Source organism: Cetorhinus maximus, chromosome 10 (genome assembly GCF_964194155.1).
Source record: "Cetorhinus maximus chromosome 10, sCetMax3.hap1.1, whole genome shotgun sequence".
Classification (NCBI taxonomy): Eukaryota; Metazoa; Chordata; class Chondrichthyes; order Lamniformes; family Cetorhinidae; genus Cetorhinus; species Cetorhinus maximus.
The window spans coordinates 126,464,539-126,480,551 of NC_135888.1; the positions used below are offsets into that span (position 1 = coordinate 126,464,539).

Here is a 16,013-nt window from a genome sequence, read left to right on the forward strand (position 1 = left end):
TACTGGAACGTTTACCCTCTATGCCGCTGTCTGAATACTTAAGTTAATGGCAGTTCAATATTTATGCCAGAGTTTCCAAGAAGAGGCAAACAGCAAATCTGTTTTTATGAACACTTCACTGACTTGCAAGTACTTTCCACTGGTAAATCCAGCGTCATAGTTGTATAAATTAGCCTGATTCTAAACACCACCAGAGAAAAATCTGTGCAGACTCGTGGTACAGAGTTTATTTCTTTGCACGCAAGATGAACGTGAAAACAAAGTTCAGAAAATACAAGAATGAAATGAAAAATCCGCTTACGTCTAAGAATCAGATGACTCAACACCAGTGGCTCCATTTGTGATATCAGTGCATTAAATTACCTCGGGAGTCTCAATTCAGTCAATAGTTTTCATCAGATAAGGAACGGTCATTGAGCTGAAACTCTTTCTCCCTCTCCACACATACTGCCTGGCCTGCTGAGTATTTCCAGCATTTTATATTGTTATTTCAGATTTCCAGCATCTGCAGTAATTTGCTTTTGTGTTAGGGCTCAAAAGCAGCACTTTAACAGGTTACATGAACTACGCCCCATTAGAAAGGCAGCCAGAAAGATTTGCATTTCTGTGGCGCTTTTATATTTATAAAGCGCCTTTCATGACCTCTGACATCCCAAAATGCTTTACAGCCAATGAATTTCTTTTGAAGAATAGCCACACTGTTGTAATGTAGGAAACACGGTAACCAATTTGCACACAGCAAAGGCCCGGTTAATAAATTTATAGGGAGCTGTGGAGACATGTGCAAGTACATCTTTGACAGGGTGCAGAGCATGTGGGGGTGGGGGGCAGAAGTAGGGCATCCAGAAGGTGAAGTCCATGTAGGAACTGATGGCAAAAGGAGTTGGGATCCTGTAGCCAGTAGCATAAGACCTCAAATGCAATGATCAGCAGATTACTCCAAGTGCCATAAGCTTGTGAGCATCGGAATAGTAGCATAAAACATGTGACTACAGAAATGGTGCGGGAGGGTGGGCTTCAGACCCTGGGGGGATTGGGGTTGCTTCTGGGACAGGAGGAGCCTTTTCAAGATGGGCAAGTTGCACCTCAGCATAACTGGAGAACATCTGCTCAGGGAGGTTAACAAGTGGTGTAGGGACTGGTCTGAGCTAATGTGTCAGGAGGGTGGGCACCAGGAATGAAACAAGGTGCACAGAGACCAGGTGGGACAAAGAGCACTGGAATAAAGGGTAGTGGTTTGAAAACAGGAGGGATCACCACAGTGGACAAACATGAACCAGTCTAAGATGGGTTTGGGGTACATGTGTGTAAATGCACATTTACACAACATGGTAACTAAGGTTGGGGAGTCGCCACATGTGGCTATAATATGGAGGGCGGGATCGTCCCAGGTTTGCACTAAGTGCGGCAGCAGGCAGGAAAAACGGCATTTTACCCGCCGGCCATGATGGCGAGTTTTCACGCTGTACTGTCCCAAACCTGCCGCATCACTCTCATTCCCGGGAAACATGCCGTTTTCATGGCGGATGGGCTCTCATTTGCCCACCACTCCATCACATTGGCGCTTCATCACGCCGGGTGCCACACTTAAAAAGTGCAGCCCAGGACAGCAGCAAAGAAGCCATGGCCCCGAAAGTCAAGAAGGCTGCAGCCCTCGAGTGCCTTTGGATGCTGTGGTGGTCCCCTGTGGTGCCCTCTACCGCAGGAGGGGCAGCTACATTAGCACTCCAGCTTGGCAGAAGGCAGTGGTGATCAATGCCAATGCTGCACAGAAGAGGTTGGTCATCCAATGCAGATAGAGGATGAATGATCTCATCCGTGCAGCCAGGGTATGGCAACCATCTTCTCACTCTAAACTCTCGCACTCAAGCCCATCAGACCTTCACTGACATCTCGCTCCCTGCCAGCTCAACAGACATCACCACCCATTCTCACACACAAACCCTTACATGTCCATCTGGCCTCATCTCCTCCGGAGGCTGCCTCCTCAGCCCTCACCGTCTTGAGGCCACTTGCACAGATCAACATGTGCCCCCACACACACCCTGGGTTACCCTCCATCCCCAGTACAGCCCTCGTCCTGCAGCCTCTTCCCTTGCCTGAGGCCACTTCTCCACCTTCGCCAAGCAAGATCTTGCCCTGCAGCCATTGAAAAGCCCCCCCAAATATGGCTGATCTCATAGGTGGACCCCTGCCCGTGAGCCCCCCTAAACGTGATGTGGTGGTGTGTGTGAAGCCTTGGCATTGATGACTGCGAGTGCTGACTAAAGCAAGGTAGGCAAACAAACCTTGAAGTCCCGAGCGGAGTGCAGCCTGCCAAGTGCACGCCTTATATATGCGGTTGTGAAACATGTTGGCGTGTTTTCCCACTGACGTGGGGGGACGATCCAGTACTGGGGGTGGACGGGGGTTGGGGGGGATGAGCCCGGTGGGCTGGCCTTATAAATGATGTGCTGAAGTATCACAATGAGGTTCCTGACGTCCGATGGTGGGGAACGAGGCCCATCATTGGCGGGCGGAGTGGATGATCGCAAACTGATGTCACAACATCGTGAAACTGATTTTTGGCCTTCTCGCCATATTGTTTGCCCAAGCCACCGAGCACGCCCAGTGCTGGCGGGAACGGAAAATCCCAGCCAGAGGCAATAACTGACTGGGTTTAGAGAAAGGGAGGGTTGGGAACTTGATACTTGCAGCTACAAGATCATCAGGAAAGGTTAAAAAATAGTCATTTGGTAGTACAGAACATGAGTATTGCTGAAAAAAGAGACATGCTGTTGAAGCTTTTCATCTTGCACTCATCAGGATAGATTCACAAGATTACCAATTGTAAAGGACAACAATTTATACTGTATGAGAAGGGAGTGCTGATTGGCTGGCAAGTGGACTCTGATTGGTAGAAACATTGCCATGGAGAATGCACCAGGGAACAGTTAACTGCAAAGTTTTTGTTTAAATTTAAAACATGTAAGTTGACTGATTGTTCAAGGTATTGCCATGGGGAATGAACCAGGGAATGGCTGACCCCAAAGCTTAAGGTTAAAGAAATTCAGTGGCAGGGTGCTGGTGGCAGTATTGATAAAGACACTATTATAGCACTGGAGAAGGATGATGTAGCTGAGGGGTCAAAGATAGAATCTATTTGGTCAGGATTAGGGGAAATTAGTGGAGTGGTTATGCTGCTGGCTGTACACTACAGGCCACCAAATAATGCGAAGGAGATGGAGGAGCAAATTGAAGGCAAATTACAGTAAGATGCAAGAACTATAGTGTAGTGCCAATGGATGACTTCAATTATCCAAATATAGGCTGTAATGCTAACAGTGTAGAGAACAAAGAGGAGGAATTCCTGAAGTATGTACAAGAGAACTTTCTTGATAGTTATGTTTCCAGTCTAAATAGGACTGGAGCAGTGCTGGATCTAGTTCTTGGAAATAAAGGAGACCATATCTCAGTGGGGAAGCATTTGGGGAACAGTGATCATAATATCAAGCTTACAATAGCTATGGAAAAGGACAAGGTGCAATCAAGCATAAAATTGCTTAAATGCAAGCAAGGTAATTTCAGTGAGTTGAGAAGGGATCTGGGCCAGGCAGAATGGAATCAAAAATTGGCAGGCAAGATGGCAATTAAACAATGGAAGGCCTTCAAAGAAGTGATGGCTTGGGCGGAGAGGGGATACTTTTCCATGAGGGGCCAAAAGAACGGGCATCCAAAGCTACAGTTCCCTGGATGACTAACACTATAGGGATCACAATGAAATAGAAAAAAAGAGAGACTTATGATACTATATTATGAACCTTACATTTAGAGAACCAAGTTGAATATAGAGTGCATAGAGGTGATCCAAAAAAGGGGAATAAGGGGATAAAGAGGGGGTACGATAATAGATTAGCAGCTAACAAAAAGGGAATTCAAAAATCTTTTAGAAACATATAAATATTAAAATGGTCGTCTAAGGAAGAGTGGGATTGATTAGGGGCCAAGAGAGATATTCTTGAGGTAGAGAGCATGGCTAAGATACTAAGTGGATACTTTGCAATCTATCTTCACTAGAGATGAGCAGCTGCCAATGTAACAGTAAAGGAAGAGGTAGCAGCAATGTTAGACGGGATAAAAATAAAGAGGATGCACCTAAAGTTTGGCAGTGCCCAAAATAGAGAGATCACCTCGTCTGGTGCGGCGCATCCTTGTTTACTAAGTGAAGTCAGGGTGGAGATTGCAGTGGCTCTGGTCACAATCTTCCGATCCTCATGTGTAGAGGCGGTGCCAGATGTCTGGAGGATTGCAAATGCTACAAATCCTGTTTAAGAAACGGGGAGAGGCATAAACCTGCAATTATAGGTCAGTCAGCCTAACGCCGGTGGTGGAAAAGCGTTTAAATAATCCGGGGCAGAATTAAGGGGCACCCGGAAAAGCGTGTGTTAAATAAAAGATAGGCAACACAGAATTGATGAAAGCAATCACGTTCGACTCATGTGATTGCTTGCTGAAGGAACTGGGACGCGTGATGAGGATCGGCGGATGGGGAGGGGAAGAGCAAGAGAGTGGGACTAATTGGTCAGCTTTATCTAAGAGCCGGCACAACGCATACGGCCTCCTCCTGTGTTGGATCATTTGATGATTCTATGTAGTTACCTACACAGGTTAGATGTGGAGCAGCAGCAACTGACATCTAGTCATCTCTTGTCATTTTCCTATGAAATATGCTGAATTTACAAACGATTATCATTCTGACAAAGACCCAGTAACAAATGTATTTCATAAAAATCTTTCATTCCTAAACGTATTCTGTAAAAAAAAATGTTCATTTCTTCCTCTTAGATCTTGAATTCACCACAATTCATTTTTTTTTCCTTCCACAACTCCTCCACGTATACCGAACCAAAATGCAGTGACGTAAGTGGCATCAGTGACGAAGCATTTCCACTCTGCACACAAATCCATCACCATCTCCAATACCATGAAGCAAAAGCTCAATGCTCATTGGCTGCATGAACCTCCCACTGCGCTTTCAGCCAAGGTGAGAACGCCCAGGTTTTCTGCCTCAAAGTTACGTTCACGCTGTTGCCCACAATATTTGATTTACGATATAACTTCGAGAGAAAAAAAAAAATGCCTTTTCTGATCTGAAGTCTTTAAGCCTCTCCATAATGATGCAAGATAATCATGCTGGAACATTGAATGGAACTTACATTAAAAAAAAATAGGAATACCAACAATTTTCATGTCCGATCTAAGTTAAATTGGATTTTAAAATTATTGGGCAAACGTGACTTGGACCACACTGATATAGTGGGCAGAATTTTGCCCTTGGTGGGCGTGCGGGCCCCACCGGCTCGGCGGCGGGCAGACAGCTGACCCCTGCCACCGAAACGGGGCCTGCCGCCATTTTGAGAGGGCAGGCCAATTAAGGCCCGCCCAGCGGGAAGCGCTATGCGCTTCCTGTGCGGTGGGGGTGGAGGGATTCCCCATCTGTCAAAGTGCGTTCTTCCGTGCATGCACGTGAAAGAGCGCACTGCTCCCTGAGACTAATGCTATCTCTGGGAGATTACTGACAGTGTACAAAAGTTAAAAAATAGAGAAATAAAAATATTATTAACATGTCCCCCTCATGTGACAATGTCACACGAGATGGGACATGTTAATAAATATCACATTAGATTTATTAAAGTTTTTAAAAAGGAACACGAAACCTCATCCCGCCAGTGGGTGAGGTTTCATGTGTTATCAGAAGCCCGCTGGGGCTCGTGGCCTGCCCGCCAGCCTTAAGGTTGGCCAGGCAGGTCTTTAAGTATTTAACTAGCCTGTCAATGGCTTTAATTGGCCATTGACAGGTCGGCAGGCGGACAGCTGATTTCACTATCCGCCCACCTTCCTAAAAATTTAAATGGCCCGGGATGACGTCAGGGATTCCTCCCGACGTCATCCGGCGTCATTTTCCCCTCGGCGATCTGGCCCCGCCCCTAAATCGCCAACAGGAAAATTCTGGCCATAGTTTATCCTGTTGATCTGGATGATAAGATTTATTTCTATAGCATCGGTCAATGACAGCCTGTCAACCAAAGGCAATATTTAAGAAGGATGGCTCGCAAAATAAAGCTGTTCTTTTTAAAAATTTGACGTTAAAATTCTCACCCTTGATTTCAAATCCTTCCTCATCTGCTACCTCCTTCAGCCCTACAAGAACTCTGTACTCCTCCAATTTTGACTCCTGGAGCACCCCCCGATTTTAATAATTCCAGCACTGATAGCTGATGACCATGTCTTCAGTTGCCGAGCCCCTAAAGATCTGGAATTCCCTCCCTAAACCTCCTTGTCTTCCGCTCTTCCTTTAAGCTGCTTCTTAAACCCAACGTACCCTATCCTTAAAAACAGAAAATGCTGGAAATGTTCAGCAAGTCTGGCAGCATTGATGGAGAGAGAAACAGAGTTAACATTTCAGGGCAATGACCTTTCGTCAGAATTATTCTGAAGGCAAAATCGATACTGGAGAACTTTGGAAGCTGAACACAGCATTATTGGCATAAAGTTGCATACCTTGCGGGAGTAACTAAAGTGCATTACAAACATTGTTGTAATAAGGACTAGCGTGATTTACTATTTACCCCCAATTAGTATGCACCACAAAAGATGCAGTTTCAGGCTACTGCACAGAAATAGCTCCGCCTGATAATGATCTGGGACTTTTCACTACACTGGAAGGTGCTATATAAATGGAAGTTGCTGTTGAAATTGGTATTGAAACCATGGTGCAATCACACTCTTTCTGAAGTTTATAAGAATTTCAGGGACTTCTCTAAGGTTTCTTTCATATGTTATGCTACTGGAGGGTGGGGGGGATAGTGGTGCAGTGGTAATGTAACTTGGACTAGTAATCCAGAGGCCCAGGCTAATGCTCTGGGGACATGTGTTTAAATCAAATTAAATTGAATTAATAAATCTGGAATATAAAACTAGTCTCAATGATGGTGACCATGAAACTATCATTGATTGTCGTAAAAACCCATCTGGTTCACTCGTGCCCTTTAGGGAAGGAAATCTGCTATCCTTATCTGGTCTGGCCTACATGTGACTCCAAGCCCACAGCAATGTGGCTGACTCTTAACTTCCCTTTGAAATGGCCTTAGCAAGGCACTCAGTACAAACAGCAATTAGGGATGGGCAACAAATGCTGGTCTTGCCAGCGACACTCACATCCCATAAAAGAATAATGAGAAAAAAAAGCAATGAAAGCATCTTCTAATATGATAACAGTACATAAACTACGGCTTGAGGCTATAATACAGGGTAAAAAGGTTCCGCTTTTTTCACATGACGGAACGAGAACATTTATGACATCTGGAATGCAGCTTTCCACTTACTGGTCTAGTGCCTTGTAATAAATATCGAGATCCTTGTTAGCCAGTTCAGTGGTTCTCATTACGATCATCATTTCTCTGAACTTTTCCTCGGCGTCTTTATACTGAGAGTCCCTCAGTTCTTTTCTGAAATGAAGTATTTCCTCCTCAAAGCCTTTCTGCCGCCCTTGCGCCAGGTTGCGATTTTTCTTCAAATTATCCAGCCGTTCTTCCAGCTGTTTCCGCTCACTGCCGGTCAAAAACAAAACACGTGTTGTACGCATCGAAGACGTGGATAACAATTTCATAAATCAGAGTGGGCAGCAATGCTTCAAGTATCAAATGGCTTCATACATCAGATTTCTGAAATAAATGCACCTCAGCTGTAACCAGAAGAAACGGAAAACGTGGCCTTTTATTGGTTAATAAGCCTGCGGTGATATAGGGAAGGGCATCCTTTCTCTCCTATTCTGAATTCAGTTTCATGAGGGGGTTTGCTCCAGTGCAATATATGTGCGTGTACACACAGGCGAGCAGAAAATAGAATTAGTCTTGTTAGGAGTCAGCCTTTGCTTAGAGGTAGCGCTCACATCTCTGAATCAAAAGTAGTCGATTGAAACACCAGTCTTAGATTTCAGCGCGCAATCTAGGCGACAGTTCAGTGCAGTGCTGGAGGAGTGGTGCGCTGTTAAGAGGTGCCCAATTTTCAATGGGATGTTAACCTCAGCGCCTGCGTGTGCTCTCAGGCACAAGTGCAAAATCCAATGGCTCCATTTACAGTACACCAGGGGAGTTCTCTTTATCTCCTGGTCAATAATTGTTTCTCGAAAAAAGCTCACCATCTAAACAGATTAACTGGTTCCTCATCTCACCGATGTTTGTGTGAGCTTGCTGTGCACAAATTAGCTGCCACGTCTGCCTACCCAACAGCAATAACTACACTTCAAAACTCAATCGGCTGCACCGTGCTCTGGGTTGTCCCAAGGATGTTAAAGTTGCTATATAAATGCACGCTCCTTCTTGCTTAATGACTTCTGAGGGTCATTGGAAAATTTCACAACTTGCTTTAATTTTTTTTTGGAAGCTTTGCTAGCGGTCAAAGGATCCTCACGGAATTCACTAGGTTGGACAGAGTCCAGGATTATGGAACTTGTGCATGAGTGGGGGGGGATAAGTCTGAAGGCAGAGTATTCTGTTCCCATTACATATCTCTGATCTTATTATGCAATTAGAAACAAAGAAACTTAGGAGCAGGAGCAGGCCATTTGGCCCCTTGTGCCTGCTCTGCCATTTAATATGATCATGGCTGATCCTCTATCTGAACACCATGCACTGGGTCTCTCCTCATTCCCCTTGACAGGCTAGAAATCTATTTCCTTCTTAGATATATTCAGTGACTTGGTCTCCCCAGCCTTCCGCAATAGAGAATTCCACAGGGTCACCACCCTCTGAGTGAAGAGGTTTCTCCTCATCTCAGTCCTAAGCGGCCTACCCGGTATCTTGAAACTGTGACCCCTTGTTCCAGACCCCCCCAGCCAGGGGAAATATCATCTCGGCATCCAGCCTTGTCAGAATTGTATACGTTCCAATGAGATCCCCTCTCATCCTTCTAAATTCCAATGAATACAGCCCTAGTCGACCCAATCTTTCCTGATATGGCAATCCTGCCATCCCAGGAATCAGTCTGGTGAATGTTCGCTGCATTCCCTCTATGGCAAGTATCTCCTTTCTTAAAAAGGCTAAAGCTGCACACAATACTCCGGGTATGGTCTCACCAAGCTGTGGTAAGACATCCTTGCTCCTGCATGCTTGTTTTCATCAGCATTTCCCAGTCTATCCATTTAAATAATACCATTTAAATAATACTCTGCCATTCTGTTTTTCTTACTGAAGTGGATATCTTCACTGTTAACCATGTTATACTGCATCTGCCATATATTTGTCCACTCACTCAACTTGTCTAAGTCGCCTTGAAGCCTCTTAACATCTTCCTTTTTTAAATTATTCGTTCATGGGATGTGGGCATCACTGGCTAGACCAGCATTTATTGCCCATCCCTAATTGCCCTTGTTCAGAGGGAATTTAAGAGTCAACCACATTGCTGAGAGTCTGGAGTCACATGTAGGCCAGACCAGGTAAGGACAGCAGATTTCCTTCCCTAAAGGATATCAGTGAAGCGGATGGTTTTTTACGACAATCGTAATTTCAGACTTTTAACTCCGGGTTTTTATTGAATTTTATTGGGATTCGAACCCGGGTCCCCAGAGGATTACCCTGGGTCACTGGGATACTAGTCCAGTGACAATATCACTATACCACCGCCTCCTCACCATTCACATTCCCACCAAGCTTCCTGTCATTAGCAAACTTGGAAATATTACATTTATTGCTTCATCCAAATCATTGATATACATGGTGAACAGCTGGGGCCCAAGCACTGAATCCTGCAATATCCCACAAGTTACCTTCCTCTTTGTTTCCTGTCTGTTAACCAATTGTCAATCCACGCCAATATATTACCTCCAATCCCATGTGCTTTAACTTTGCACCACCAACCTCTTATGTGGGACTTCATCAAAAGCTTTCTAAAAATCCAAATACACAACAGCTGGTTCTCCCTTGTCTATTCTGCAAGTTACATCATCAAAAAAACTCCAGTGGGTTTGTCAAACATGATTAACCTTTCATAAATCCATGTTGACTTTGTCTATTAGATCCTTGTTGATTTTCTAAGTGTCCTGTTATCACATCCTTTATAATAACTCTAGCATTTTCCCTACTACTGATGTTAGGCTAACCGGTCTATATTTCCCTGTTTCCTCCCTCCCTCCTTTTTTAAATAGCAGGGTCACATTTGCCACCCTCCAATCTGTTGGGGCTGTTCCAGAATCTACAGACTTTTGGAAGATGACAACCAACACATCCACTTCAAATAAAATTTGTTTTATATTCTAGTCAGTGAGACAGTCTCTTGCACTCCTTTACAATAGATGTACTTCAAGTCACAGACTACTGCATTTTTGCACAATACTTTTTCATATTGGTTCTAGGGAAATGAAATTGTAATTTCAATCCCAGTTATTTTAAGGAATTGCCCATCACTGCCCATCATTTCCATGACCACCTCCTTTAGTACCCTGGGATGTGGATTTATTGGCTTTCAGTCCCATTAATTTTTTCAGCACTACTTTTTTTACTAATACTAATTAAAGGAACTAGTATTCCTTCAATTCCTCCTTCTCACTGGGTTCCCTAGTATTTCTGGGAAGTTATTTGTGTCTTCCTCTGTGAAGACAGACCAAAGTAGTTAATTAATTGCTGTACCATTCCTTGTTCTCTATTATAAATTCTCCCATTTCAGACTGTAAGGGACCTCCATTTGTCTTCATTAATCTTTTTCTTTTTACATACTTATAGAAGCTTTTACAGTCCACTTTTGTGATCCTTGCAAGTTTACTCTCATACTCTATTTTCCCCTCTTAATCAATCTCTTGGTCCTCCTTTGCTGAATTCTAAACAGCTCCCAATCCTCAGGCTTGCTACTTTTTCTAGCAACTTTATATGATTCCTCATTGGATCTAATACTATCCTTAATTTCTTTTGTTAGCCATGGTTGGGCTACTTTCCTGTTGTGTGTTTGTGCCCGAAAGGAATTATAATGGTTGCAATGCATACATTCGTTCCTTAAACATTAGCCATTGCCTATCCACCGTCATGCCTTTTCATGAAGTTCCCTAATCTATCATAGCCACTCACACTTCATACCTTCGTAGTTTCCTTTGTTTAGATATAGGACCTTAGTTTTGGATTGGACTACTTCACTTTCCATCCTAATGAAGAATTGTATCTTGTTATGGTCACTGTTCCCTAAAGGACCCTGCGCAGTAAGACCATTAATTAACCTCTTCTCATTGCACAATCCCAAATCTAGGATAGCTTGTTCCCTAGTTGGTTCCTCAACATACTGATCTAAAAAAACCATCTTCGTACACACTCCAGGAATTCATACGCCACAGTATTATTGCTAATTTGGTTTGCCCAGTCTACATGTAGATTGAAGTCACCCATGATTACTGTAGCATCCTTCATACAAGCACCTCTAATTTTCTGTTGAATGCCATCCCCTACCTTACCACTACTGTTTGGAGGCCTATAGACAACTCCCACTAATGTTTTCCGCCTCTTGTTGCTTCTTAGCTCTACCCAGACTGATTCTACATCTAAAGTTTCTGAGCCAATATCCTCTCTCACTATCTCACTGATTTCATCCTTAACTAACAATACCATACCACCTCCTTTTCCTTTTTTCCTGCCCTTTCTAAATAGCGAGCACTAAATCCAGTTGTTGAACATGACAGTTTATACTGCAGCAGCACATTACTGACAATCTACCTGTGCCACATTCATACAAATAACTTCAAAATGACCTTCTTCCTTCAGTTTTTTCCTGTCAAAGGAAATTCTTATTCAGTGCACATTAAGTGGCAGAAAATTAATTGACCGTAAGAATTGAGTCTATTGACCATTCAAGAGTGAGAAAGGTTTGTAAAGGACTAAGATCCACAGTGTAAAAATACCAATGTAGTAAAGAGGGGAGCAAGCAAGACAAACCAAGAAACACTGGCAAGACAACACCAAACTTGTCTTTTAAATTGCAAGTTATGCTAGAAAGGTGAGATTGAGGGAGGAAAGGTGAGATTGAGGGAGGAAAGGTGAGATTGAGGGAGGAAAGGTGAGATTGAGGGAGGAAAGGTGAGATTGAGGGAGGAAAGGTGAGATTGAGGGAGGTAAGATACGTTCAGGAAAATTGTTAGAGGGGAACGTGATGGATTAAGTTTTGATTTTGTTAACTAAATATCAACAGTGAATACCCCTGCAGAAATAATTAAAATACCCAGCTGTCTCCACAGTCTGTTCTACAGTACAAACTTGCACTAATGCACCTTCTTAACTCGCACAGCATCGTAAAATAACAATGGTATACTTACATTACAATGAACTTAGATAGATTCCATACTGACACTTAGACCTGGATTTTGCAATGATGCAGAGCCTCTCAATCGTTGCAAAAATGGTACAGGAGGCCGAAATCTGGAAGCCCCGCCCCAAACACAGCATCTACCATTTTCACAGGCCGGAATGGGACCGGGATTTGTGCATGCACGTTTGTGGAGGTAGCTGCCTACTTAAAACAGCAGCCGCCTCTGATCATGTTTGATTTTTGTTAGCCAGGGGTGGGAAACACGACGTATGGAGATTGGACCTGGTAGGAGTAGGCCTAAACCTTGCGGAACCCTTTGGAGAGGTGTGGTACTCTTTTGGAGAGGTGGCGTGCCCCTTTGGATATGGTCCTGGGGCACCTTTGCTGGAGGTCAGGGCCCTTTTAGATTGTTAAAAGTGTACATGAGTGTGCGCAAAATGTGTGCGCATAAACTCATTGGAACTGTTAAGAGAGTTGTCAAAAGCAACAATCAACTGTCAAAAGCAACTGTCAAGCTGTCAAGGAATTTCAAACTCCTGTCTTTTAAATCTTTGAAAAAAAACCATATGGAGTATTAAAAAAAAGTCATTGCTTGCTATTTCACTCTATCTATTGACATACCCGAGGGTTATCATGACTGGATTATTGCTGCATGACTGATTTCACAACTTTCCATTATTACAGTGGGATGCCTGGCATTTCAGAGTTTGATTGGAGCTAAGGATTAAGCACTTGAAAGAAATGTTAATTTTATAAGGGATTATGTAGTTAATGTAAATAATCGTTTGGTAATGCAGAACTTGAGGATAAAATGCCGGTGCACTGAGGCAGGCCTTCTGCCCAGTCCGCCTCTGCACCAGACAGTTTCCACACTGCTTCTGGAGTTGCCCACTACAACTCCCCTTTTCACCTGCCCACCCCCTCCCCCCAGCAAACCAAAAATCCAAAATTTGGAGCCACTTTTATGGGTGTCAGGTACAAAGAGCTGGGAATTAACCCGTCTCTGCACACCCAGCGCAAGATTGAAAATTCAGGCCTTAATTTTGGAGCAATTCCACCCTAATCCTGAGCACTCCAGGGAATAAACTGCACTCTATTTAATGACTCAGCTGTGATCACTCACCAAAAGAATATACAAAACTAAATCTTTTTCTATTTGTTCTTCATCACTCTTTAACTGTAATATGCATTAAGCAATTCCATCCTGCTCATTTGCAAAAAAAAACCTCAAAGGCACATCCCCCCACCCCCCCCAAAAAAAACCTGAGGGCAGAATTTTCAGGTTGACATGTGGGCGTGTACCCGACCTGCTAGAGCGTAAATGAGCATGGGATGATGTTGGGTGAACGCCCCGACGTTAGCATGCGCTCACGCAATATTTTAGTTGGTCAGCGGGCACGCACAAAAGTCGGAAGCGTGTTCACCAGCAATTAAGAGGGCAATTAAGCCCATTAAAGTTGTAACTGTCCCCGATTTCTCGTGGTCTGTCCAACCTCACGGTTGGCGGGCGGGCGAATCAGCCAGGTGGCCTTTGGATTTTTCATGAAACCTCATCCGAGGGCGGGGCGAGCTTTCCGTTATTAAATAGAAAAAAAATAAATAAAAATCGATGGACGGAATTTTTTGTAACGTATATGTTCAGGTGACTGTTGGTGATGCTCGGACATTTTTGTTCTGATTTTAAAATCTTTATTTAATACTCTCGACGTCTTCGGCTCCCTGAGGCAGCTCTCAGCCTTCAGGGAGCTTTCATTCAGCGCTCGCCCTCCTCCCGCCCCCCCCCCACCGCCCCCCGCCCCCCCGGCAGCGCTGAGCTTCTCAGCGCCTCGCGCTTCACGTTGGCTGGCCGTTAATTGGCCAGCCAGTGTGAAATCGCGGTCGGCAGTCCGTTCTCCAGCCACTCCCGGACCTGCTGATCCTGCCCGCCCCGCCAACCAAAAAATTCTGCCCCTACAGTTTCTTCCATTTTCTGGTCACGATTGCCTCAGGGTATTGGGCGGGGGGGGGGAGGATAATTTCAGACTTCCTGACTGATTGTCTGCCGTGGAATGTTGAGCAAACTAGAAAGCCTCCACAATGGAGGAAAATTTTGCATGGTCACTTGAAAGGAAAAGCCATGACACATTTAATTTTACATTTTTTTTGGTTTCACAACCGTGGCATAGCTTCAGTGACGGTGATTTACCCACTCGGAATCACTGTCAGGATGAAGCTATTGCAAAAATAGAAACTCATCTTGTTGATGCTAGATATCTTAAAATGTGTCATTTCCACCCTACAAGCTCTCCAAACAAACACAGGTTTCCTTCAGCCAAGGAGCAGTCTGTTAAAATCTAGATCTCGCCATTGCTTCAAATGTAGCTTTGAATGTCGCTGGCAATACAAATAAGCAGCAACAATTCAGCATTTCGGGTTAACTCTACTGTGTATTTTAGGTTTTCGCGTACTTCCTGAGGTGCATTACTTTCATCTCTCCCATCTCCTTCAGTCGCTCCAACCTCTCGGTCTCTACAACTTTCAATTCTTCCATCCTCTTCCGCAATGTCAAGTTATCTTGTAACCAGCGCTCCTCAAGCTGGAAGGGTGGTTGGGAGAAGGAAAAAGCAGAATACAATCATGCATATTTTGAATAGCATTCATCTGCCATACAAAAGGAATGAAAACTACAAAGCATTTTCTGGGAAACTGAAATCAAACAGGAAAATGCTAGGGAGTGTTGTTGGTTTTTGGAATTCTCTTCCCCACAGCTAGCAGTGGAAGCTGGGTCATTGAGCATATTCAAGGTCGAGCTGACAGACTTTTGATTGAGAAGGGAGCCAAAGGTTATGGTCGACAGGCAGGAAAGTGGAGTTAAGGCCACAGTCAAATCAGCCATGATCTTATTGAATGGCGGAGCAGGCTTGATGGGCCGAATAGCCTACTCCTGCCCCTATTTCTAATGATCTTAAGATACATCATTTGTATTTGTAAAGAGGAAAATAAAAGCAAAATACTGCAGATGCTGGAAATCTGAAACAAAAGCAGAGAATGCTGGAAAAACTCTGGCAGCATCTGTGGAGAGGGAAACAGAGTTAACGTTTCGAATCTGTATGACACTTCTTCAGAGCTGTAAAGAGGACAGATGGGTTAACATTGAGTTCAGACCCTTTCTTTTGTGTGAAGTGTAATGGTTTTGTTAGCTAAACACACTTCAATGTACACCCAAGAATAGACAACACTTACTCTCATGCAAGAAGGAATCAGCATCTAGATTAACTGAATTTATATGAAGGTTCAATTGGTATTTTCACTGCCTAGTGTGGAACTGAGTCATACACTGATGGCAACACAGAACGATCCCAAGTTTCGAACAAGTAAGCGAACGTGACCTGGATTGATGATAGCAGCACAAGAGTCCGCAGGCATCACTGCACTAGAGAAAATGTCAGCACTCACTCATTACCTGTGGCTTCTGTTGGTAGCTGTACGTAATGGGCAAAGCCAGAGTTGAGCTCAGTTGTACGTTGGCTGACTCATCAAGCGTGGCCACAACTATAATGCGCTAATGTCAATCAGTACCTTCTGGAGTGGAGAAGCAGGTGAGCAAAGGCATTGGGCACTTGCTCAATTTTAATACATGTACCAAATCAGTGTTTGTAAGAAAAAAAGACACTACAATATTAAATAAACTCCACACTCTGAAATGATGCCAC

The 16,013-nt window shown here is 44.0% G+C and overlaps 1 protein-coding gene across 3 annotated transcripts in view; it reads right to left on the bottom strand.

Annotated features, from left to right (window-relative positions):
- Positions 1 to 16,013, bottom strand: part of rad50 (RAD50 homolog, double strand break repair protein) — a 175,668-nt gene that overhangs the window by 30,945 nt on the left and 128,710 nt on the right. For all 3 annotated transcript variants that reach the window (XM_078551113.1, XM_078551114.1, XM_078551115.1), the window contains exons 21-22: positions 14,769 to 14,896; positions 7,365 to 7,589 (exon numbers count right to left, since the gene is read on the bottom strand). In XM_078551113.1, the coding sequence (XP_078407239.1) occupies positions 7,365 to 7,589; positions 14,769 to 14,896 (353 nt within the window). The remainder of the gene's footprint in view (positions 1 to 7,364; positions 7,590 to 14,768; positions 14,897 to 16,013) is intronic.